The sequence below is a fragment of the Myotis yumanensis genome, unplaced genomic scaffold, assembly GCF_028538775.1.
Source record: "Myotis yumanensis isolate MYYU_CA2020_CCGP unplaced genomic scaffold, mMyoYum1.0.hap1 SCAF_1, whole genome shotgun sequence".
NCBI classification, from domain to species: domain Eukaryota; kingdom Metazoa; phylum Chordata; class Mammalia; order Chiroptera; family Vespertilionidae; genus Myotis; species Myotis yumanensis.
This window is the reverse complement of record NW_027223752.1, coordinates 116,598,917-116,625,687: the sequence shown is the minus strand read 5'-3', so window position 1 is coordinate 116,625,687 and position 26,771 is coordinate 116,598,917. Positions and strand designations below refer to the sequence as shown.

Here is a 26,771-nt window from a genome sequence, read left to right as displayed (position 1 = left end):
TTATAATGCAGTCTAGATAACTTTAAATTTTAATTTTTTGCACAAAAATATGACTGTTTTAAGTTCATTGCATGTTAAGCAATTTTTCCATGAAATGAAAATTTTGGTTAATACTACTTATTTCAATTAAACTCGTTACTGTCAAATTTAATACTCTAACAACAATCTTAGTTTACACTGTAAATATTAATGGAAAGGATTATTTTGCATCCTTGAGAAGGCCCTGAGCACTCCTGGTGTTAGGCTGGATTTAGATATAGGGTAGCTGTTGTCAGCCAAGTCTCTGTTTTCTGGGTACCAATCTCAGCTGGGCCAAGTCTCTTTCTGTTACCTGGGTCCCGATCTGGGCTGGACATGGGAAGCAAGAAGCAGCCATGGGGGCAGGAGATCTCCCTCAGAAGGGGCAAGTGTTCAAGCCCCTGCATAGTTGGGGGGGGGGGTGAGGATCTGTGCCCCACCTCTGTTGACCCCCAAGTTCTCTCCTGATGGCCCCTCTGTGACTGTGCCTGTCTTAGGTCGTTCCTCCCTGAGGAATCTTACCCGTCATTGACTAACCAGCCATCCTCCGGGGCCAAGCAGGGTGATGTGAGGTTCAGTTCTGTCTCCTTGGTAGCCTATGCCCCTGTGGCCTTCATGCCCAGCAACTGCCTTGGGATCCCCTCGCCTGCTGGTGGGGCCCTGGCATTAATCACATATCTTGGGGAACCCAGGTTTCTTCTCCAGGGAGGGCCCAGATCATGCCATTGGGCAAGAGACAGATCCATGGTACCAGCCACCACGAGGCTTCAACCTCAGCATGAACAGAGCTCAGGCAACAGCTGTGTAATAATACCTTGCCCATATGCTTCCTTGCCCCACCTGTGGTCCTCCTGGAAGGATCGGCCCACATAAGGGTTCTTACCCATGAAGGGTCAGGAGTATAAGTCTGAAATACTTCCACATTTGCCCTAGGTAATATTACCATACAGATGATTACTGCTAGCATGGCAAGAAAGACGTTCTCTGTACAGTCTTCTTTACCATGCCCCAGGTGGTCTCCAGGCTGTTTGTTGTCTGGCTCATCCTCCTCCTGCTGGGTTAGACTTGGAGAACTTCAATTTAAAAAGAAATCTTTTTCTTTTACACTAAGTAACCTACAGGGTTACTTCCTGGATGTTGACTGATAGTGCCGCAAGGCCATGTATTTTAAGTCAAAGTCAATAAACATTTATGGTGACTGTACTTTCAGATTTGGTATTTTAACAGCAAATCATTAGATTATCCTATAAATATTAGTGGAAGATATTTCAAAATTTTAAAATTTCTCCTTTTTATTAAATTTAAGATAATATTTTTAAACAGCATTCCCTTTCGGCTTATTTGCATATAAGAGGGATCATGGGAAGCCTTCAGTAACTTTTTTAGAAGAATTTTATTTTACTAGGATTCAATTGCTTACAAAGATACTGGCTTCTTATAGTAGGTACTTTTATTAATAAAGTTAGTAAATTTAGTAAAGTTTTATGTCTGATTCACGAGGTGCAAACGCTGCCCCACCTCCAGCCTAATTTAAAATGCAGCGTTGAGGAGCTTTTGTTATTTTAAATTACATCTTAAAATTCTACTGCTGTATTTTAAGAAATATCAAACAAAATAACTTTTTTTGACCTTTCTTAGAGGCAAAAACTTAAAATATATTTATTAATTTATATTTGATAAAGCTTTCCATGTGATTTCAAGTATATTAAATTGGCTTTATTAAAAAATCCTTTAAGAAGAGAGAATAAACTTTTGAAAACATTTCAGGACCCATGAAATGTCCCAAAGTCATTCCTTGGTTATAGTTTTGAAATCCAACTTGAAAGACCTCAAATATATATGTGTGTATATATGATTTAAAGATTATATTCAATTCTGTCCTCTAAATTTAGTACGAGGCACACTCAGATCAATATTTCAGCATTATTTCACTTCAAAATACCTAGGTATAAGTCTTGAGATTCAAATCCAATTATTATTTTAAGGCAGTTACTTTGGCAAATTTTCTGTACAGACAATTTTACTGAATTTCTTTGAGGCTTTTAAGATTAACTTTGGAACAGGCTTTATTAACATTTCAAAAATCACTTTATTATGGAAAAATACCAATCTTGTTGCTAGAACCAGCCTGCATTTCTTCCCTGGGTCAAATTCGCCATTTTTCTTAGAAAATAATCAGTCTTGGGTTTTATTCTGTACATTTGTAAAGAGATTTCAGCTCAAAACTCTATCTAAATGTCCAAAATTGGATGATGCGCACATTAGTTCCAAGCCAGTTTTTCTCTTTACACGTGCACAGCAATCCCAGACGCATTTTTAAATTTTTGTAAAACTTTTCAATTACGAGAAGGAGATTTTAAATCAGAATACTTGGGGAGGGGGCGTCCATATTGGATCGCCATGTGCTCCCTTCTTCCCTTCCCCCACATCCTGCTTTGGGGGAAGTTTCAGCAAATGACTCAGATGGCGTATTTGTTCCCAAAGTCATGCTTAATTAAAAAAAAAACATTTTAAATTTTTTCCTATTTCGCTTTCTAAAGTCATGGCTAGCACCCAAGCTTATCTTAGCCAAAGTTTGGTTGTCATAAGATGTTCTCCAGTAATTTTTAAACAAAACATTAAGTAATCTCATTGCGGGAGAGCTTGTAGCTCTGCCGTCTCCTGCCACCTTTGAATCTCTCCACACCAGAGGCAGACTCGGCAGCAGGGTTTCATTTCTTATTACAGATTTTAGATTCCAAATACAAATTAAGATTTTAATTTGAACAAGAAACCACATTGAGGTGACCATTGCACTCTTTTTTCAGTCTGATTTAAAGGAGTACCTTTTAATATTCCAATTTCTTTATAATTTGGCCTTTTAGCACAAGTGATTCTATTCACGGAGAATTAAACATTTCAGGATTTGGACATGGAGGTGGAGGGAGCCATGAAGGCCATTCCTCTCATTTTTTCTTTTCTTTCTGCTCCTCTTTAGAAGCGGAGGGTGCAAGGGGAGGAGATTTATCCTTCTTGGCATCTCTTAAAGGCTCTAGCAAATGAAATACCATGTTCCACAAGGGAAAACAGTTTGGAGGCAAGTTTTTCCCTGCTGCTGACCTTTTTTTTCAAGTTCTGACTAACTTTTTGGCAAAGTTTTAAGATCTAATATACTTTTTCAAGAAACCAAGGGTTATTTTCTATAATAACACACACACACACACACACACACACACACACAAACAAACAAACTATAAGAGATTACCTTCTAAAATTTTAACTCCTTAAACATGCAACTCAAAAGTCTATAATAAAGTTTCCTACTTTTTTAAAAGCCAAATCTACTTTTTTAAGCCGAATCTTGCCCCGTTAGCCTGGTTGAGAAAACGTTCCCACACCGCCTACATCTCCAGACTACTGTAGGTGATTGTGGCCGTTTGTGTGTGGTGAAATAACCCCTCACCTTTACGGTGACCCCACCTTTACAGTGAAATAATTTTTCTACCTTTACGGTGAATTTTGTCCCCACCTTGCCGGTGAAACTTCGTTTTTCCGCTCTAGCGAAACCTTCACTTCCAGAGTCCCCGTTCGGGCGCCAGATGTAAGTGTTTTCCTCCACGTCCTGCGTGGTTCAGGGTTCGGGTCTGGAAGAGGAGCCGCACACAAATGAAAGAGAAAAGACATGACATAATTTGGGAATAGTGGGGGACCAGGCAGGCAAGTCTAACTCAAGGAAAAGGACTTCCACTGTGCTCAGGCCTCACCAAGCTTTTTATAGTGAGAGGTAAACAAGGTAGTGGTTACCATAGTTACACAGTTCTTGTGAGCTTCACTTGTTTTGACCATGGTTACACTTCCTGCACTTCCTCAGCCCATTAGCTTCCCAGATAAGATCTAGGGAGTGTTATAAGGTCAAGCCTAATTACGTTAAGAGGACTGTGCCCTCTAAGCTGGGACTTGTCTGTGACTTTGCCAACAGGTCAGTCCGAGGCTTAACCCTATATCAGTTTCCCACAAAGGCAGATTCAGAAAGATGTGCAAACAAGAGACTCTCCAAAAGAGGACATTTCGGGATTCTTTAAGATGCTCCAGTCTCCAGTTATATTCCCATGGTCTGGCTGCATCTTGGTCTTGAGGTATCAGGGTCCTTCTTATAAAAGTATTTTCTGCTTAAGATAGTATTTTATATTGGATTTCTGTGAAAAAGCAAGATCCTGTCATTCTTTTGGAAAGCTGGACTGCCTTGTTTTGTGATGGCTGTCGGTTGGGACCCAGCCATGTGTCCTTTGAGGATAGAGGACTGGGTAGCAAATGTCAGGATGTTGTTTCTTATTTCCAGCCTTCATTAAGGTGTTACAAGAATGGAACATGCTCAAATACAGCTCAAAGCTGCCTAGAAACTACAGGGCCAGGGTGGAACTCTGTTCTATAAGGTCCTTTTTGCCTATTGCCAGTTACCTGAGACTACTGAGGTCAGATAATCATGGGCCTTGCTGAATCACAGCTGCCAAATTGTCTATCACAGTATTTCTAAAGCTATCAATTACCTTCTTTCCCTCTGGAATCTTCAATATTTCCCTTCCTATTGGCTCCTTATATCAGTCCTCAAGTCCAATCCCCTCTTAGCAAAATCCATTCTATACTTCCCCACTCTTTCTGTTACAGGTAAACTCAGAAGTCCTTTATACTCAGTGACAAACCATAGCAATCAGGTAGAAGCCTTACTCACAGCTGCAACTGCACTTACTAAGGTTATCAATGACCACCTTATCACTAAATCCGAGGGATGTTTTTCAGGTTTTTACCTTACTTGACTTCAGGAGCACATGACACTATTGACCACTCCTGCATTCTTGAAACATTTTCTTTCCTTGCCTTCTGTGATACCACGCTTCTGTTTTTCTTTTTACATGTCTGCTTATTTCTTTGCAAGTCCCTCTTTGTGTTCTATACCTTAAACATGTTGGTGTTTGGTCCAAGTCCTCAATCTTCCTCTTCAGTCCTAAATTTTCCTGGGGCCATATCAACCACTTTCTTGGCATTGTCATGTATACCCAAATATAAGACCAATTCTCCAACCCCCACAATTATTTTGAGCAACAAAATGCTCTTTGAGGGAATATACATTTAGCAAGAATGATCTTATTCAGTGTTCACATAGAAGCCACCTGACAGAATTGGTTAAGAAAGGAAACAAATTTAACACAGATTTAGAAATTACTTCTAGGGAAATACCTTCACATTTGCAAGTGTTGGATGTCCTTGTAAACAAACCTTTAAAAGTCACTATAAAAAGCAATATGATAAGTGAATATGATTACAGGATGAATGATGTAGTATGGTTAGATACTATGGCCTGGAAAAAAATTCCCAGTGACAACATCATATATCAGGGGTCCTCAAACTTTTTAAACAGGGGGCCAGTTCACTGTCCCTCAGACCGTTGGAGGGCCGGACTATAGTTTAAAAAAAAACTATGAACAAATTCCTATGCACACAGCGGCGGCAAAAACACCCGGTGGGCCGGATAAATGTTTTCGGCGGGCCGCATGTGGCCCGCGGGCCATAGTTTGAGGACCCCTGTCATATATAGTCAAAATTTGGGGGGAAGTGAAGATGATATATTCTTGGAAATTATGTCAGAGACTCAAAATCTGACCTTGGTGATGATAAAAAGACTGTGAAGAGTTTCAATAAAATTATATTTTAAAATTAAGTTTTATATTATATGTAATTTAAAGTATGTAAGTATAAATTATTACATTAAGCATAAGTAGATCCTTGATTATTTCATCTATATCTCTAAAAGTTTGTATATTCAAGTTGGCCACAAAGTTGTGTTTTTTTTTCATATATCTCTTGTCCATCTATATGTCCACTTTGGAGAAGTGTCTATTTAGGTTCTTGCCCATTTTTTAAAAAAATATATTTTTATTTATTTCAGAGAGGAAGGATAAAGGAGAGATAAAAACATCAATGATGAGAATCATTGATTGGCTGCCTCCTGCATGTCTCCCACTGGGGACCAAGCCTGCAACCCGGGCATGTGCCCTTGACTGGAATCAAACCCAGGACCCTTCAGTCCACAGGCCAACGCTCTATCCACTGAGCCAAACTGGCCAGGGCTGGCCACAAAGTTTTATTACAGGGACAGATTTACTTGGGAAAATGGGGGTTCACCATATATTCAGAGGTACCTTATATTCGAACATATATGGCACAAGCTGATGGCACATTTCTCTAGCCCAGTTTTTCCTGCTAAACTCCAGATCCAAATAATGAAGAGATTATTGATATTTCTACTCAAATGTCCCATAGGCATTTTACACTTGTCCATAGTTAAACTCACATTTCCTCCCATCTTCTCCTCTTCCTTGTTCTCTTCCCAGTGAATGTCAGCGGCCTAAACTGAAATCTGAGTCACCCATGTCTCTTCTCTTCCACATACCACTGTTGTTTCTATGTATCTCCTAAATCTCTTATCTATTCACTTCTCTTAATCCTTCCTGCTTTACTCTAAGCCAGCAATTTTCGATCTTTTTCATCTCCTGCCACAGATAAACTACTTACTAAAATTCTGGGGCAAACCAAAAAATATATTTTTGCCTATCTGACAAAAAAAATAGGTATAATTTTCATTCATTCACACTGAACTACTATTGTGTTGGCTGTTGTATTTTTTTAATTTGACAATCTAAGGGAAAAGAGGTCAGTGCCCTGACTAAATAGTCAGGTATTGCATGCTTTAAAATTTTTTGCAGTACACCAGTTGAAAATCACTGCTTTAGGCCACCAACATCTTCTCTCCAAACAACCCTTAACAGAATCTGAACTGGGTTTCTTGTCCTTTTCTCCTTTCAACCTACACTCCAGGAAGCAGCCCTAGTGTTACTTCTAGAATGCAAATTAGTCTGTTTAGAGACCATAGCTGCTTCTCTAATTCCCCAACCATCCTCCCTCCCCGCCTCCCAACTTAGTCAGGTTAGATGCTCTTAAAATGTTTCCCCACACTCCTTATCTTTCCTTACTATAACACTTTTCACACTTCTTTTATTATAATTGTTTATATTTCCTGCTAGACTGGGAACCTTGTCTATCTTACTCACCATTGCTTCCCCCTAACACAGGGTAGGACCTGAGAAATAGTAAGTGCTTTATAAATATTAAATGAATTAACCAATAATTTTGTTATCCCCACACCCCAAACAATATCTGGCAAATAACAGGTCCTCGATAATATTTGTTTTATGAATAGATTGTTGTTGAACTAAGGATATGTGATGAAGCAACGTGTAACAAGCAAAATTAATATTGTGTAGGCTTTATCTTTAAAGAGTGTATATCTTTCTTAATTAGACTTAAGCAGAGATGGCTGCCTAGAACAGGTGGCTTTTGGAAGAGAAAGGAATAAAATTTCTTACCAAGTGGAATTAAGTGGCAAATGTAAAAATGTCAACATTTGTGCAGAAGAAAATCAGGTTTTTAGGACATGGGTAAATCCTAGTTAAAATTTGCTGTGACTAGAAGTATTCCAGACTGGAATCTACTAGCTTTCTTCTTCTCTACCTTGAATACTGGGATTCAGTCAGGAATCAGCTGCTGAATCTAATTATTGCCAACAATTAAGCACTAAACTATAATGCCTCTCTGAAGTTGGAAATAATCTTTTCACTACAGAAAATAAGATTCTTGCCAAGTTATATATTTATAGAATTTATTAATTTTTCATTTACTTTTCATATCATCACTTAGATGAAATTTCTAGTTATTTTTGGCCTGCACTATGATAATGTATACCAGGGGTGAGGTATGTCTGGCCCCTGGGCCATTTAAGACCTGAGAAATCTTTTGGTCTGGTCCTGCCGAGGCATTAGGGATGAGTTAATTAACTATTTGACCAACTATATCAGGCTAATTTTTAAGTTGATAATTTTTTATGGCTCATGAATGATGTTATAAATATCCAAATGGCCCTTGGCAGAAAAAGGTTCCTCACCCCTGATGTATACTAACATACAATGGCCAGCCTGTTTTCTTTGCTCTAAAAGTTTCTTTGTGCACTATTCCTTGAACATGAGCTTCATGTTCTAACTTTACTTAGATGAAAAAGGTGTTAATTTCATGAATGGTTTAATATGTCTTCATTGACTACTTAAATATGTTAATTAGCAATATGTGGACTGGGGTATTAGTTTAAAAATCTTGTTGGGAGAGTGAAAATTATAAATAAGATGGCTACAAAAATCTTCTCTCAGAGATACCTTACCAAGGAAAGGAGAAATTTAATGACTCCAAATTTTAAAGGGAATGTTCACAATGTCAATTACATTGAAAAAAGTGGAAGGATCTGAATTCAAGTGTGTGCCTAGGTTACTTTACTATCTTACTCTTGAACTGATATAATTTGTAACTTTGAATCTGGGGCTCCACCAATTATTAGTGGTTTATTATAATGGGTTTGATTAAAATTGTGATGTAATCACAAGTCAGAAATATATGATTTAGTCACCCTATTTTACAGAAAGTGCTTTAAAATTTTTTTAATTTCACCCTGATATACACAGTGGGCTGATAAATTAATGAGAAAGTTCATATAAGTCATACATGAAAGTCATTCTGATTATTTTATTAGCCACAACTCATATTTTTTAAACTTGAGATAAAGATAAGCTTCAGCCCTAGCTGGTTTGGCTCAGTGGATAGGGCATCAGCCTTCGTACTGAAGGGACCCTGGTTCGATTCTGGTCAAGGGCACATGCCTGGGTTGTGGGCTTGATCCCCAGTAGGGGACATGCAGGAGGCAGCTGATCAATGATTCTCTCATCTTTGATGTTTCTATCTCTCCCTCCTCTCTGACATCAACAAAAATATATATAAAAATAAAAAGATAAACTTCATTTCAGAAGCCATATTATGTTTTAATATAATGCAAAATTTCCAGACTTAGGAAATATATCCAAATATTAATGTTTGCAAGGCAATTTAATTTCCAAAGAACTTCCTCATTAATCATCTCAGAGAAATTAATAATGATGTGATTATTAAAGGCTAATTAAGCAGATACTTGTTAAGTAATTGGAAGGTAATCTATTTCTAATTTAACAGGTCAATCAGGGGTATTTAGGAAATATTTTTGCTGATTAACAACTCTAACTAAAACAAAAATATATTTAAATTGTTTCCCTAGTGGAAAACAATAAGAATGCGTTGATCTTTTATGAGACAATTGTTTCAAAGAATTGGGATGAGGGTCCCTAATGCCACCATTTTGATGATTGAAGAGGTTTGTTGAGAATTCCGAGCTCTTCCCTCCCAATGTTAACGCGAGCCTTATATTACTGCTTATTTTGGCACTTCAGAATAAAAGAAAACATCTGAAGAAAGTATTCTGAAAAAGGCACAGATATGTGGAAGTCAGAGAAACAGCCCTTTTCTTGTGGGAAGCTACACACTTTGGTTATTAACTATACAGACAGTAAATCAAAATCCAACTCAGCAATCAAAACATGATTCTCTAAGTGCATAACCATACAAAGAAATGGTCTTAAAATACTTTCCATGTGTGCAGTTCATAAATTTTTCTCATCTGCAGTGTTACCCACTAGAAGCTGCGTTCTCCTAACTTTGGGTAGTCTAGGCGCTGCCTCAAGATTACCAAGTGGTTTAAAATCACATCTCTCTTGCTCCCGGTTTTCCGGCGAAAGACGTAATTTCCAGGTACGACCATGAGAACTGCCAGGCAAAGACAGAGGTAAAAGGTTTCATTTACAGTCAGGGGATCAGCCCCGGGAGTCAGGGGGCTCGGCCGGGCCCCGCACGAGCGGCAGGAGCGGACACCGGGCACCTTTGTTTGTGCCGGGCCTCCTTGGCCCGGGGCCGAGTGACACGGGCGGCCCGGCACTGCACCGGGGTGGCGCGCGGCGAGGGCGGCCCTGCCGGGAAGCGGGCGGGCGGCGCCCCCTCCCACGGGAGCCGCGCCAGGTCCCCGCCGGCGTCCAGCGGCTCGCTATTGTTTTTGGCGAGCTCATAAACCCCCGCTCCGACCTCCGCGCATCCAGGTTTCCTCCCGGAGGCCAATCGGTTTCCTCTGAGGCCCTATATAGAGGCCCCGGGCCGGGGCTGCGGAGAGGTGCGCGTCTGCTGCGGCCTCGCGGACAAGCCCGGGCTCGCGGCGCTTCTCGCCCTCGGGTCTCCACACCCGGCGGCGTCCGGAAGGTGAGCGGGAGGAATTTCTTCCCGGGGCCGAGGGGCTGCGCGGAGCGAGCACACGCGAGGAGGAGGAGGACCCCCTTCTCCGGGGTTTCCCTGACGCCAGCAGCAGCGCCAGCGCGCCCGGCGCCCGTCCGCAGCTCCGGGGAGAAGGGGGAGGGAGCGGGCCAGCCGGGCGGCCGCTGGGATTGGAGCGGGGGCGGGCCGCGCGGCGGCGAGGGGTGCGGGCGAGGTAGGCGCGCTGCGCGTGCGCGGGGGTGTGCGCCCCGGGCCCCAGCCTCCAGCCCCCACCCCTCTGCTCCGCGGTCTCCGCCCCCCTCGCGCTGGTGTGTGGATCCGGAGTCGGCAGCGGGTGGCGGCGCCTGGAACCTGGAGACCGACAGCCCCCCACCCCCCGGCCCGGAATGTCCTGACTGCCCCCCCGCTCTCCTCCCTCTCTCCCCGGCTGCAGGAGGGAGGCGCCCCGGAGTCTCCCCTCCCGCGAGAGGGGCCGCGCGGGCCGGGCTGGAGCAGCGGCGGCGGCCGCGGGAGCCGAGCCTGCAGCGAGGGACCGGCTGAGACGCGCGGGAGAGAAGGAGGCGAGGGCTCCGCGGCGCCGCCGCCGCCGCCGCTCGCGGGCCAGAGATGGCGGCGGGACCGGGAGCTCGGCGACTCCTCAGCACCTCCTCCTTTTGGCTCTGTTGCCTGCTGCTGCTCGGGCGCCGGGCGCCGGGCGCCGCGGCCGCCAGGAGCGGCTCCCCGCCGCAGTCCCCAGGTAAGCGGCGGGTGGGGGCGGGGGCGCCGCACCGGCCGCGGTTGCGGTTGCGGTTGCGGTTGCGGTTGCGGTGTTTTTGTTTAGGCTCCTGGAGGAAACGTGCAGGAACTTCTCTGCCTGGTCTCGGCTTGCCGCAGAGAAAGCGGGTCGCACGGGGTGGGGAGTGAAGTAGGCAGGCGGGGGCGCCACCGGGGGCGGGGCGGGCGCGGGATGCGTCCGGGGTTCCCGGGTCTAGTTCTGCGCTTTGTACCTGGAGGCAGGTTCACCCCTCGCCTCCCTCCCCGCCCTCCCCTCCCCCAGGCTCATCCCACTTGTAAGAGTGGGACATTCTTGTGCTCACACAAGCACCAGTAGAGGCCACTACACACCTCATTTAATAAACAATCCTATGGCCAATTCATTAATGTTCATGAAAGGAAGGGGGGAGGGCTTGAACTCCGCCTCCCCTGGCCTGGGATTTCCCGGCTGAAGTCCTAGGGAAGCGCTGGCTGATCTCTAGGGGATTCCTTGGGGGCGGGGGGGGGGGGGGGGGGGGGGGCGTTGCAGCCCCAAGGCTGCGGAAGAAAGTGTCAGAGGGGCACAATTACTCCCTCAGAACCAGTGGTGAGACTTAGCGATGAGGGCACCGTGGAGAAGGGTTTGAAGTGATTACATATCTGTTAGTGTTTCCGTTATGAAATGCTTCTTTCCTGGGGATTACAACTATATTTATGGCCTAATTGCTTTTAACCTAGGGAATTGTCCAAGCTTCGGATTTTAAGTACTTGTACGTTGTTTTCAAGTGGCAACATATAAATACATTTAGCGTCAAAAACCATCTTCAAGGTTTTAACATATCACATACTATTGAAATCACCTGCATTCCAGTTTAATTGGGGGGGGCAATTAACAAAACGCCAAACCTGCCTGTAAAAACCTTAACAGTGTAATTGAGGAACAGGACACACAGCAGTTGAAGGGCAAATTAGTATGTAATCTGTTTAAATTGTTTGACCAAGGTGGTGTATCATTAAACGACAAAACTTTCACCTACTTGCTTGATCTAAAATTTTGCATTTGAAAGTCATGTTATCAGGCACAGTGACAACTTCTAGTCACTAAACCATTACTTCCTCCTACCTCCATTTATGTGAAATATTTAAAATCACACTACAATAAAGTTGGCTGACAAACTTTCTTTTGATTTTCTTGCAGAATATAATATAGCTTGTGGCTTTTTGCCAATGTTAAAAGCTTTAAACCCTGAAGCACCAATGGGTATTTATCTAAACAGCTATGTAAACAACAGTTGTTTTAGCATTAAACTTGCACTTGCACATTCGGCCTAAACATGAGAATATACATTTTGGCCCTGAAATGTAGGTAACTGATCCAACCCTTCCAATTCTGTGGATGGCAAGACAAGTTCTCTCTACTCTTAATTTTATATGTAAAATATTATGTGTAATTCATATTATGTATGTTTTAGGTATTGGAATTTCTGTTAAAAATTTTTTCAGTAATTTTGAAATAAGTAAAGTACTGGTGATTTTGTTACTTAGATTAATAAAAATAATAAGCAGTCTCTTAGGAAGTGGTCATAACATCTATTTCACCATTGATTCAATTATGTGCACTCTGCCTTTATGGAACTTACAGTCTGGTGTGTGGGTAGGAAAGATAGCCATTCAACTGCTAATTGTATAATTAAGTAGTGTGATAAGCACTGCAAAGGAGAAGAATAGGTTTTGAGCAAGTTTATACGGCAGGAACCTAATCTAGTCTGGGTGTCTGTGTGTCTGGGAAGAGAGGTCTGTGGGGTGATTAGGAGTGGAGATAGGGAGGCTCACAGCTAATTAATAGTATAGTTGGATCTGGAACCCAGATCTTCAGATTCTTTTGCCTAGTTACAAAAGCTTAAAGGAGTAACTGCAATAAGGAGGGGCTTGGTCAGCTCTCTGGTAAGTTGCGGAGAAATCAAGGAAATTGAGAATTGAGTAAGCCACCTATGCAACAAGCTGTCAGTAAAACAGATGTCATTTGTCGGTGGTCTTACTCATTTATTTTTTTGTAGAGGAGCAGATTACTGAAAAGATATGTGGGACCTAGGGAAAGATGACAGGACAGAGCAGCATGTGTCATGAGATCTTGTCTAATATTAGAGAGTGAAGGGGTTAAGAAGAGGTAATGAGGTGGACTTGGGAAGCAGGAATGGAGAAGGTTAGGAAGATAATGTTAAGAGTTCATTTGAAATCAGTTTGAATTTTAAGTAGATTAGATCAGCTATTTTCACACTTTCTGCAGCAATATTTTGTACTCCAAGAGCAGAATTAGTGAAAAGTTTTAATCCAGTATTGGTTGCTTATGAGTCAAATGAAGTATGTAAAAAAATTTTAAAAACTTTTATTAAAGTAACCAAATACCTCATTCATTGGTTAGATTGCAAAAGAATATTTGAGGAAATGTCATAATGGTGTTGAGGCTAGCCATGACCTGGACTACAGAGGTGTACTGCATAGGTCATATAGCTATATACTTCTCATTTGAGGTAAGAATTCTCATGTCAAGAGCCAGCCTAGATAACTCTATCTGCCTTCATCATTTACGTGATGATGTGATTCATTACCTCACAATGTAGTCTATTTCTGTTTTGAATAACTTCTGTTGGTAAACTTTGCTTTATGCAGTACATTTAACTTTTATTTTCATCCGCCCCACCCTTCTTGAATTTTTTCTTTTGCCTATTTGGCATCACCCTATCTCCTGATTCATTTCTTCTCTGATCAGTTCTTCACTTGTTTTTAAGGTTTTTCTTTTACCCCTCTTAAATATTGGTATCTAAAGTTGATCTCATTATACACTCCACTTGTCTTCAGTTGCTCCCTTTGAGCTAATGACTCCCCTAGTCCCCTCTTTTTTACATGCCACTCAGTAGCTAATTGAATAGGCACCTTACATTACACAAGACCAAAGGTAAATTGATCTTTGCTCCTCTTCCTTTCTGCTTCCTTCATCACCTTTTTCCAGACTATGACAAACCAATTCCTGGTCAGGGTGCTTACATTGTTTGAATGATTGCATGGATTTGTCTTCCTGTGTTACCTGCGTTGGACATCACTGTTCACCAGTCAACCAAGCAGTTATCCTGGGCCTTCTCCTTTCCTTCATTCCCATAGCCAATAGTTCTGTTTGATTTTTACCTCCTAGATATTTCTTGAATCTGAATCTATATCTTTTCATCATTATTTTCACCTATACTAATAATATTGGTTTCCTAATTAACCTTTTTATCTTCTCTGTTATCATTTAGAAGTCTGACCTCCTTCTGGAATGAGCTTTCTTATATATTTTTCTGAGCATGCCACTCCTACTTACAGTCTCTTATTATAGCTTGAGTGTTAGAGCCTAAACTTCTTGGCATGGAGATTGTGAGGCCCTTTGTGTTCTTTCCCATTGGCCTTCCCCACTCCCAATTGAAAGCCTCACGGCTAAGTACCTCTAATGTGTACCTGGTGTTCCACCACTCTGGATTAATTGCAGCGCTTCATGTCTCCATGCTGCTCTTTCTTCCTGTTAATGCCACTCCCCACCTTGTCCACTTCTGAAACTCCTACTCATCTATTCATTGAATTTTTCTCTACTAGCTTGCTCCCTCAAAGAATTAGTCATCATTCTCAGTGTTCCCATAGCTTTCTGGGTACTTTTCATCTTGTGTTAATACTTTTCTTGTCTTCTCTACTAATTTGAACTTCTTAAGGATTTGAACTCTTATTCACCTTTGTATGCCTAGTAGAGCACAAACATTTGGCACAGAGTCCATAGCCAGTTAATATCTATTGAATGAATGTTGAATTGCCTTTGTTTTTTTAACTGCTTGAGCCATACAGCATATCTGATTTCTTTATATGATGGCCCTTCATGTATCTGATGACAAAATTTATATGTGCATGTGTCACTCTCCTCTCCTTTTCTGAATTAATCAACCTTGATTCCTTCAGCCTCTTTTCACATTACTTAGTTTTCTGACCCCCATTCATTGTGAGTTTGGTTATCCTACTTGAGATATGCTGCAATTTTAGTGTTTATTAGTTTTGTCATCTTTGGAAAGATCAATGATCTTGCTAAGTCATCTATATATATTGGCTTATGCCCTGCTCTGCCTGCCTAATAGGATGAGGTATAAGAGAGTTAATAGATTTCCAGGATAAATGTCCAAAGGATATAAGAAATGTGATTGCTCTTAGTAAACCATATGAAAATTAATAATGTGATGTGAGATAGTGAAAAAAGACATGATATGGAGGCAGTGGATTTGGGTTATAACTTATAGTTCCCCAGGGTTGTCAGAAGAATGACATGTAAGATTGCTTTTAAACTGTAAAGTGCAGTATCTATGTAGAATGGTTTTAACATTTCTTTGTGAACTTAAAAATATACTATTATTTTTCTAAGAGTATATATATTTTCTATTGGCTTAAATCAGTGATGGCGAACCTGTGACACGCGTGTCAGAGGTGACACGCGAACTCATTTTTTGGTTGATTTTTCTTTGTTAAATGGCATTTAAATATATAAAATAAATATCAAAAATATAAGTCTTTGTTTTACTATGGTTGCAAATATAAAAAAAATTCTGTATGTGACGCGGCACCAGAGTTAAGTTAGGGTTTTTCAAAATGCTGACACGCCGAGCTCAAAAGGTTCGCCATCACTGGCTTAAATGATCATTGCTGGTTTCTTTATGAGTTTTCTCTATGCTAATAAAAATATTAGGGTTGCCCTGACTGGTTTGGCTCAGTGGATAGAGCGTCGGCCTGCGGACTGAAGGGTCCCAGGTTCGATTCCGGTCAAGGGCATGTACCTTGGTTGCGGGCACATCCCCAGTAGGAGGTGTGCAGGAGGCAGCTGATCGATTTTTCTCATCGATATTTCTAACTCTCTGTCCCTCTCTCTTTCTCTCTGTAAAAAAATCAATAAAATATATTTAAAATATTAGGGTAACATTAATCTCATTTTGTGGAGGTTCTATTTATTTTAATAGTTTTTTATTTTCAAACACTTTATTACTGACTTCTTTGTGATTGGGAGATATTTATCTTGCCATTGGTAGGTGTTTTGGCTTCTAGGTAAAATTGCATCAACAGTAGGGGAACAGTCAAGGGAAATGACTATAGATTAAGTTCATATTGACCAGAGAACTAAATGAGGTGAGGAAAAGTCTTGTGTTTATGATTTTTTAAAAATGGACTTTGACATGGAACACAGGTCATTGAAAGATATTAAAATATAACCCCGATTTTGGATTCATTTAGAGTAAAAATAGTTTTTTGACCAAAAATTTTGGAAACATAAAAAAATTCACTTAGACCTACTGGTATAATTTTGGTATATTTCTTTCTAGTCACTATCAAAATGGCACATCAATTTTACATTCTAATCATAGTGTATGTACAACTTTATATGTTATGTATATTATGTACATTATGCCATTTTTCTTTTTTGCAATCTTATTTTTAAAAATTTATTTAAAATACTTAAATACATGTTCGAAGTAAAACAATATAGAAGTACATAAAGTAAAAAGTTTATCAATTCTGCCAGCAAATTTTGCTTTTTACCCATAAATAAGTACTTTTCATACTTTTCCTCTGCATTTATATATGTGTGCATGTTTTTACTTTTTACATATAAGCAGGATCATACTATTGTTTTTTAACAATATAGATTTGTATATATAGATTTTCCTATAACCATTATTTAAAATGTTTGTATAATATTCCAGTGAATGAATATTAATAGTTGCCAATAACAGTAGCATTTATTGAACACTCACTGAGTTCCAGGTACTGTGCTAAGCTCTTTTATATGCATTTAATCCCTCATACAACCCCGTGAAGAAGATAATATTCCCCCATTCTACAGATGAGGTAATTAGCTGAGTCTCAAATATTAAGTGATTTGCATAGTAGGTCTCACAACTCTCAAGTGAAAAGTTGGTATTCTAGTCCAGGTTTATCCAGGTCCAAAGCCTATGCTTATTATTATACTGCACACTGCCTCTAATGATTTATTCTCCTATTATAGATATTGAAGTTGTTTTCAGTGTTTTGCTGTACTAAAGAATGCTGTCATGATGGCCTTTCCCATGTATATTTTAGATTCTCACACATGGGATTATTAGTGAAAAGATAATTTTGTGTATATGTGGGGGGTCCACTTATTGTAATGGTATTAAGAATAATACCATTGACTAGTACTTTTATAACTTTTTCAAGTTATTTTCACCTTTAATTGTGGACTTTGAATACTTAAGGCCATTATTTTAAATGCAGGTCCGAAAGCCTTTCTGTTTCATCTGTTACCTGAGGAGGTTAATTAATTACCCAAGGTAATCTCAAAGGTCCCTTCTTCTTCTGAGATTCTATACCTCTGACATCTATAAAATTGAGTGGTGGATTTACCTCAATTAAATGACCCCTACTCAGTTCTTGTGTTTGAACACTGATTTTTTTCTATTCTTGGATGCAAGAATTACCTTTTGTCATTCTCTGACGTTCAAGTTACTGTACATCTTTTTTCTTTTTTTTTTCTGATGTAAAGTTGGATATGATTGGGAAAATCTTTTAAGTTGCTTGTAAATGATTGTGTATGATTTTATTTTATATGTGTGAAAGTAGCTTTTGGGTGATTTCAAGAAATAAAGATAAAGTGTTAAGCAATTGTGAAATATTTTAAGTTGCAGTATTATTTGAAATATTAGTTGCTTATCCTTAGGCTTGTAAGGAATGTAAAGTAAACTGACCAGGTTGCAGATCTGGCTGAAATGAGTAGGGTTTGATTCCCCTTTGACCTCCTTATGTAAAGAAAGGAGAGAAAGAGGTAGTGGTTACATAGGTTTTATTTTACTGAAATCAGTACTTGTATTCTTCTTGTTAAGAAGTTAACAGTTGGGCAGTTTGAAATTCAGATTGTATCTGCTTTTTCTCTTAAAAAGAACCATGAGAAAGAACCTTCTTTAAAGTTGTTTTATAGTGAGAATTTTAAGATTTAATTTTCTAGTCAGTTGGACAGTTCTTCTGTAGTCAAAATTTAGGTAATTTTGGCTAGTTGCAAACATGTTATGTCTGAGGGCTAATTATGTACAAAGCTGTGTACTGGGGAGATACTAAGATGAATTGGATATGTTTTCTATCCTTAGGAATCATTGGTTTAATAGCAGAGATAAGACATACCCAGAGATAATAGATAACTTGATTTAGAGGGAAAAAGTGTCATTATTGCTGTAAGTGAAAAGACAAATTCTGGAACCATTATGTTACTATTAATCAAGAAATAGTGCTGCCCTGGCCAGGGTAGCTCAGTCGGTTGGTGCATCGACCTGTACACAAAAAGGTGGTGGTTTCGATTCCTGGTCAGAGCACATACCTAGCTTGTGGGCTCGATACCTGGTCGGGGCACCTGCAGGGCATCGATGTCTCTCTCTTTCTTTCTTCCCTTCCTTCCTTCCTTCCTTCCTTCCTTCCTTCCTTCCTTCCTTCCCTCCTTCCCCACTCTGTCTCCCCCCTCCCCTCCCCTTTCCTCTTTCTAAGATCCTATATAATAAAGAGGTAATATGCAAATTAACCCTCACACCCTCACAAGATGGCTGCCTAGGACCAGGCCGGCAGGGGGGTTAGTGAGGGACAACCAAATGACTGAACAGCAGGCTGCGTGGGGCGACCAGGCAGGCAGGGGGGTTAGTGAGGGATGACCAAACGACTGAACAGCAGGCTGCGTGGGGCGACCAGGCTGCGGGGGGGGGGGCAGTTGGGGGCAACCAGGCTAGCAGGGGGGGCAGTTGGGGGCGACCAGGCTGGCAGGGGGGACAGTAAGAGGCAACCAGGCCAGTGGGGGGGCAGTTAGGATGACCAGGCCAGCAGGGGGGCAGTTTGGGGGTGATTAGGCTGGCAGGGGGGGCGGTGAGGGGTGACTAGGCAGGTGGGGGGGGGGGTAGTTGGGGGTGGCCAGGCCAGCAGGGGGGCAGTTAGGAGCGACCAGGCTGGCAGGGAGGGGGCAGTTAGGGGTGACCTGGCTGGCAGGGGAGGCAGTTAGGGGCTACCAGGCTGGCATGCAGAGGCAGTGAGGAGCGATCAGGCTGGCGGGGGGGGGGGGGGGGGGAGCAGTTAGGGGCGACTATGCAGGCAGGCAGGTAAGCGATTAGGAGCCAGCGGTCCAGGATTGTGAGAGGGCTGTCCGATTGCCGGTTTAAGCTCGATCCCCGGGATCAGGCCTAAACTGGCAGTCGGACATCCATCAGGGGGTCCCAGATTGGAGAGGGTGCAGGCTGGGCTGAGGGCCCCCCCTCCCGTGCACGAATTTTGTGCACTGGGCCTCTAGTAAGTTAAAAAAAAAAGAAATAATTTTAGTTGTGTATCTTTAGAGTGATCCTTACTTAGCTTTACCAAGTTAGTAGACCAGAATTCACAGAGGGAGTTATTTTTTATTTCCTCTAAGTAAACGATTACTGCAATGTTTGAATATATGAGAATACTAATAATGAAGCCATCTAGGGGTGCAGCTACTTCCATGTCTTTGGGAAATCCGGAGATTGATTGTAATGGTTTTCAGGATTTATTATTGGTCAGTAATAGCCAGTAAAGCTTACTGAGAAGTCCTGAGCACAGTGCATTTTTAAAATGATACTGCATGGAAACTGAATACAGAATATTTTTTAGCTGTAGAGTAAAAAAAGCACTGAGATACATCTTTACACATAAAGTATAATTAGGATTATAGTATTGTAATTTAAATATTCTGGGATAGAATACCAAATTATAAGTTTTATTTATTACTTTTTATTCACAGCATAAATTTTGATGTAACAACTAAAATTTGAGATCTTTTTGGTTAATTCTTGAAGCTTTTGAAGCTTGAAGTGGGGTTATTTCTTGTTTTAAATGTACATAATTACATATCCAAGGTATTGTGTGAACACTTCTTACTGCGATAACCACTGTGTTAATAACACCTTGCATACATAGAACTCAACCATTATGCACCTTCACCTCCAGATTATAACTGAAGACTAGGATATTAAGACATAATTTTTGAAGTCTGTGCATCAAAATAAATAAATTTCTCAGAGTCCCAAAGGTGCTTGTTTGAGTACATTTAATTCATAAGCAGTTCTAACAAACTGTGTTCTTACTGATTTCTAAGCCCAGTGCTGATCAGAAGTGGGTAGAAAAGTAACTTGGGACCACCTTCTGACAACAGTAAAGGAAGGAGATTTAAAATAAACATAAGAACACAAAGTTCTTCCCTTAAACAGAAATAATTGTCTCAGCCAAGCTGAGGATTTCCCTTTCTATCCCTGTTAATGGATATTGCCTGCCCTTTCTTTTCCCCCTCATACTATAACAGAGTTGCTCTCTGGGATCTTTGCCCAGAAATCTGAGAAGTCTCACCTCACTTCAAATTATATTGGGTCCAGATTGACACCTGAGGTGGGAGAAGAGGAAATATGAATAGGAAGGGAAGTGGCCTGGCAGGGTTCCTTCTCTGCTGGTCCCTACTCCTCTAGCCATGGAATTTATCTTTATTAACAGCATCTTTAACCCCAACGTGTATATAAATTTTTCATTTTTGGGTAATTGTTGGTTTGACTTCTTAAAAAATTAAAAACATAAAATTTCAAAGAATATGTAAAATAAAAAGTGAGATCCACCCCTCTCCCCAGAGATAACCACTGTAAATAGCTGTGGGCTTTGTTTTGTATATACAATGAAATATTTATATAATATACATAATAAAACTTACATGTTGGGTTTTGCTGTGCGTACTGTTTTCCAATTTGTTTTCAGATATTTTTCCATGTGAATACATATAAATTTGTTACAGCTGTTTTGCTGACCATAAGGTATTGTATAGATGTACTAGAGGCCTGGTGCACAAAATTCGTGCACGGGTAGGGTCCCTAGACCTGGCTGGCGATCAGGGCCAATTGGGACCTTCCTTCTGGCTGCCAGCCAGGGTCTTCCTTTGTTCAGCGCCACCTCCTGGTGGTCAACGCACGTCATAGTGAGCGATCGAACTCCTGGTCTCCTGGTTGAACTCCCAAGGGGACACTTTGCATATTAGCCTTTTATATATACAGATCATAACTTATTTAAGCAATTCCCTTTTGATGCTCCCAAATATTTAATTGCAAATATGTTCAGTGAACCCACTTTTACGTAGTATCTTTGTGCACACATTAAAATAAACTATAGAGTAAGTTTATAAATGTGGAATTGTATTAAAATTTTTGACATTTTTGAATTATTCTCCAAAAGCTGATTTACTCTCCTATCAAAGTGAGAGTGTCTGTTTCCTCACACCCTTGCCAACATATTAGTTATTTTAGGCTTCTTAGTCTTTGCCAGTATGATAGGTGAAAATGTGTATCTCTTTAAATTTTATTTTATTTATTTTTTAAATATGTCTTTATTGACTTCAGAGAAAGGGAGAGGGAGAGAGAGATAGAAACATCAATGATGAGAGAGAATCATCGATTGGCTGCCTCCTGCACATCCACTATTGGGATTGAGCCCCAAACCCAGGCATGTGCCATGACTGGGAATTGAACCATGACCTCCTGATTCATGGGTCAATGCTCAACCACTAAGCCACACTGGCTGGGCTAATTTTAATTTTTAAAATGGAGCTCAGTATCTTTTTAGATTTTTATTGATGGTTTATATTGTTTCTGATAATTATTTAATTGTCTTTTCTTAATATTGCTATATCCTTTTTTAAATAAATGGTTCATTAATTTAACAATACATAAGTAAGAATAGGAACAATTAAAACTTTATAATTGTCCGAACTTTCATGGCTGCTTATGATTTTTAACTTAATGAGAAGTGAAGTGAGTAATCAAGTCAATTTGCTTATCTGACTGCTAACCACTGCTTATGTTCATTGGATATAAATTCGTAAACTTTCAAACTGTTCTGTTTTGAAAGAAAAAAGTTAAATATTTTATTAAATTATTTGATTGAAAAATAGGAATTGAAACAGATGCTATTCTTTCAAGACAGGATAAGCAATTTTGGTTTAGAGTAAGATCAGTTAATCAAATACTTGAATACTAGTTTGGCTTAAGGTACAGAGGTGGTTTAAAGTGGAAAGTGGATTAAGAATGCAACAGGAAAGATAAGTTTAAGGGGCAGGATATGATTTTTATTTTGGATACCTTGAGCCAGAGATGCCAGCAGAACAACTCTGCAAAAGTATTACAGAATTAGGGCTCCGATAAGAAATCTGTCCAGACTTTTGGCTAGAAATGTAGGTTCAGGAATTAACTGATGGAGCTGATAGTTTAAGCCATTGACTAGATCATGTCACTGAAGAAGGAAAAAGAAAACCTAGGACAAAGACTTGAACATGTACCCATAGTTGGGTGTCCAAAGAAAGGAAATACTACTCTGTCTGCCGAAGAAGAAAGATACGTACTTAGAATCAGTGCTATACAAGATAAAGTTCATTTTCCCTGTGATATCTTATTCAGAAACATCTGAATAAGTGGGATAGTGCTAAAGTACTGTTAGTTCTTTTCCCTTACCTCTCCATGCATGCGGTGAGTTACAGTGCTAGGCAGAGGGGCGGGGGGTGGGGGGGCTTACAAAGACATCTCTGTATAATTTTTACTTTAAATGTATGTAATAACTTAACCACCCTACTGGGTTGAGGTAAACAATGAATGAGGTAAGGTGTACTCATGCTTAGAACAGAGCCTGGTTTGTCCTAATCACTCTTTAAATGTGAAACGTTGTTGTTTTTAATACTATTATAAATGAGGAGAAGCTAGATAAAAATACATGAAAATTAGATAATGCTTATATAATTTATATCTGATGGCTGTGTATAATTAGATTGTAAATGAGTGAGCTTATGTTGAGAAAGATAAGGATTTATTTAGTTTGGAGTATTTAGTTAAATTTCTTAGAGAGATAGAATTTGAACTGGATTTGAAGGCATGAGTAGGCTTTTTATTTTCATTTTTATTTTTCCAAATGAGGTCCAGTATTTTTGTTTGAAATATACAATAGAACATAAAATGTTTCTCAGAACACCAAAACAACAGCAGAGTGAAATAGAAAAATCAACCATTGCATAAATTTTATTTATTTTTTATTTAAAAATTAAATTTTTTTTTATTGATTTGAGAGAGAGAGAAAGAGAGAGAGAGAGAGAGAGAGAAACATTGATTTGTTGTTTCACTTACTTATACCATTGGTTGATTCTTGTATGTGCCCTGACCAGAGATCAAACCCCCAACCTTGACCTGTGATGTTGAGCATCTTTTCATATGTCTATTGGCCTTCAGTATGTCTTCTTTAGAGAGGTGTCTATTCAGGTCTTTTGCCCATTTTTAAATTGGATTGACTTTTTTTTTTTTTTTTGGTGTTGAGTTGTATGAATTCTTTATAAATTTTGGATATTAATACCTTAGCAGATGTATCATTGGCGAATAAGTTCTCACCTTCAGTGGGTTGTCTTTTCATTTTGTTGATGGTTTCCTTTGCTGTGCAAAAACTTTTTAGTTTGATGTAGTTTCATTTGTTTTTTTCTTTTGTTTCTCTCACCCGAAGTGATACATCAGAAAAAAAAATTGCTACAAAAAATGTCCATGATATTACTGCCTATGTTTTCTTATAGAATTTTTATGGTTTCGAGTCTAACATTTAAGTCTTTGACCCTTTTTTTTTTTTTTTTGGTTAATCCTCACCGGAGGACATTTTTTCCATTGATTATTAGAGAGAGAAGAAGAGGGATAGACAGGGGAGAGAGAGGAGAGAGAAACATTGATATGAGAGAGACAATTTGATTGGTTGCCTCCTGCATGCTCCCTGACCAGGGCTGGGGATTGAATCTGCAACTCAGGCACGTGCCCTTGACTGAGAATTGAACATGTGACTCTTTGGTGCATGGGCCGACACTGTAACCACTGAGAAACACGGGCCAGGGCTTACTGCATTTTGAGTTTATTCTTGTGAATGGTGTAAGAAGGTGGGTTAGTTTCTTTTTGCCCGTATTTGTCTTATTTTCCAACATCATTTATCGAATAGATCAGCGGTCGCCAACTGGTGGTCCGTGGACCACTGGTAATCTGTGAGATCCGAAAGGTTGGCAACCACTGGAATAGACTATCTTTACCCCATTGTATAGAATGCCTCCTTTGTCAAATATTAATTGACCATTGCGGTGCGGGTTTATTTCTGGATTCTCTATTCTGTTCCATTGATCTGTGTGTCTTTTTATGCCAGCACCAACCTGTTTTGATTACTACAGCTTTGTAGTGTAGTTTGATGTCAGATAATATGATTCCTCCAACTTTGTTCTTTCTCAAGATTGCTGTGGCTATTTGAGGTCTTTTGTGGTACCATATAAATTGTTGTATTATTTGTTCTAGTTTTTGAAATATGCCATTGGTATCTTTATAGGAATTGCATTGCCTCTATAGATTGCTTTAGGTAGTATGGACATTTTAATACTGTTAATTATTCTTATCCATGAACCTGGTATATGCTTCCATATATTTGTATTTTCTTCACTTTGTTGTTTCTGTATCTTAGAAGTTTTCGAGTACAGGTCTTTTACATCCTTGGTTAAATTTATTCCTAGGTATTTCTTTGAAGCAATTTTGAATGAGATTGTTTTCTTAGTTTTTCTTTTTGATAGTTCTTTATTGGTCTATAAACACGCAACTGATTTCTGGATATTTATTTTGTATCCTGCTACCTTACGGAATTCACTTATCAGTTCTAGTAGTTTTTGGTGGAATCTTTAGGTTTTTCATGTCATCTGAAAATAATGACAGTTTTCTTCCTTTTCAATTTGGATGCCTTTTATTTTTTCTTCTTTTTGTTTGATTGCTGTGGGTACTTCCAGTACTATGTTGAATAAGAGTGATGAAAGTGGGCATCTCTGTCTTTTTCCCAATCTTTAGAGAAATGCTTATAGTTTTTGCTCATTGAGTATGATGTTGGCTGTGGGCTTGTCATATATGGTCTTTATTATGTTGAGGTATATTTCCTCTATTCCCACCGTACTGAGAATTTTTACCATAAATGGGTGTTGGATTTTGTAAAATGTTTTTTCTACATCTATTGATGTAGAGGGAGCTGCACATGATGCATATTGATCATGTGGTTTTTATCTTTAATTTTGTTTATGTGGTGTATCTCACTTATTGTTTTGTGGATGTTATAGTAACCTTGCACCTCTGGAATAAATCCTACTTGATCATGGTGTATGATCCCCCCTCCCCCTTTTTTTTTTCTAAATTCATCATCTTTACACTCAATGAATTAATAGCAGTGGGTTCAGACTGGCCATGTCCAGGGTTCTGTGGGCCTTGGGGGCAGGCCCAGCTACAACAAACACAGGAAAATGGGTGAGAGGGCAGGGGGAGGAGAGAGTTAACAGATTTGATCTTAAACTTGGGATGTTGGGTGGAAAAGTGATGATCCTTAGGGCTTGGGGTCAGGACCAGCAGGAAGAAAGCTGTGGATCCTCAAAGGGGAGGGCTGGTACCCCTGGGGCTGTGCTGATTGGGAAGAAAAATGAGGCCTCCTCCCCTGAGGACTAGGCACTTGTCTCAGTCTCCTCCTGTCCCCACACCATCCATGGGAGAGATGGGGCCCTCATCCCCTTGCTCCTCTCACTGGCTCAGAGGCTGTTCCAGGTTGAGCCTCTGAAAGAAGCATTTGCCAACTCATATGTGCTTACCATGATGGCACAGGAAGGTGCGGCCTTGATGATCTTTGGGAGGAAGCCTATGAAGAGTCCCCTGGTGCCAGACTCAGCCCGGATCCTCCGCAGCAGCAGCCAGGTGGAGTCGGTGTGTAGGAGTGACACTCTCATAGCCTCAGCTGCTCTCAGTGCAACCTGGGGTTGATTTTTCACCACATCGGAGGGTGGAGTCAGGATGACAGACACTGTCTCTGAGGTGTCACCAGCCACAAAACTGATGCCCTGATGTCTGGTCCTTTGGCTTGAGCTAGCTCTTCACCAGCTCATAGTTGAATCAGTACAGGACTGAAAAGGGCACATTCCGAAGAGCAGTGGGGCTCCAGCCCAGCCACAGTGAGTGCCAGCTGCCCTGAGCTATGGAGATTTGGACACAGGCACCCAACTCCCTGTATGACACATGCTGAGCCTGCAACTTTGTCCGTACCAGCTCTAAGGGGCTTATCATAGTCACGGTGCCCAACTGGGCCAGTGTACCAGCCACCATGGGTGCATAGAAGTCAGAGGTCAGGGCTCGACCGCACAGGAAGCCCTTGAGTTGGTCATAAGCCATGAAGTAGATGGCGGTCATCACCAGGGTGGCTGGGAGGCCACTCCATAGGGTCCTGGTACCCTCATGTCTCACAATCTTCACAAAGGCATCCATAGTGCCAGTGATGCGAGTTCTGGGTCCTGAAACCAGATCGCACAGCGGGCACCATTTGGGCACAGGTACAGGGGCTCCAGGACACCTTTGCAGTACAGGAGGCACTTCCCTGTGGGTCAGAGAGAGGAGGGCAGTTTGGCATAAGAGAGGCTCCAGAGTCTGGAGGGAGGCATCAACTTGCTGGTCATTGAGGGGCATTGAGACTGCAGGTGGGCCTTCACCACGTCCAGGGGAGTCATGAAGAGGGAAGTGACCACAGCTCCAGCACCTGAGGCCACCATTTGTTGGAGGGGGCTGATGCCCCCAGGGTCCTGATCAGACATCTTATAGTTTCAATTCTGGCTTTAGGATGGCCCTCATGCGGTACGGCACAGTGCCCAGGGTAGGGCAGGCCAGTGGCGGGTCCGAGTG

At 40.8% G+C, this 26,771-nt stretch overlaps 1 protein-coding gene and 1 pseudogene across 9 annotated transcripts in view; one reads left to right on the top strand and one right to left on the bottom strand.

The window, feature by feature from the left end:
* Positions 1 to 10,592: 10,592 nt before the first annotated feature.
* The window catches only part of NEO1 (neogenin 1), a 260,875-nt gene continuing 244,696 nt past the window's right edge, over positions 10,593 to 26,771 (top strand). For 4 of the 9 annotated variants that reach the window (XM_070430747.1, XM_070430737.1, XM_070430719.1 and 1 more), the window contains exon 1: positions 10,596 to 10,960. In XM_070430747.1, the coding sequence (XP_070286848.1) occupies positions 10,831 to 10,960 (130 nt within the window). In that variant the 5' untranslated portion in view covers positions 10,596 to 10,830. Of the gene's footprint in view, positions 10,961 to 26,771 lie in introns of all 9 variants that reach the window. The other 5 variants (XM_070430775.1, XM_070430727.1, XM_070430700.1 and 2 more) reach the window with 3 other exon arrangements.
* LOC139005297 (mitochondrial glutathione transporter SLC25A39 pseudogene) lies at positions 25,626 to 26,683 on the bottom strand (annotated as a pseudogene).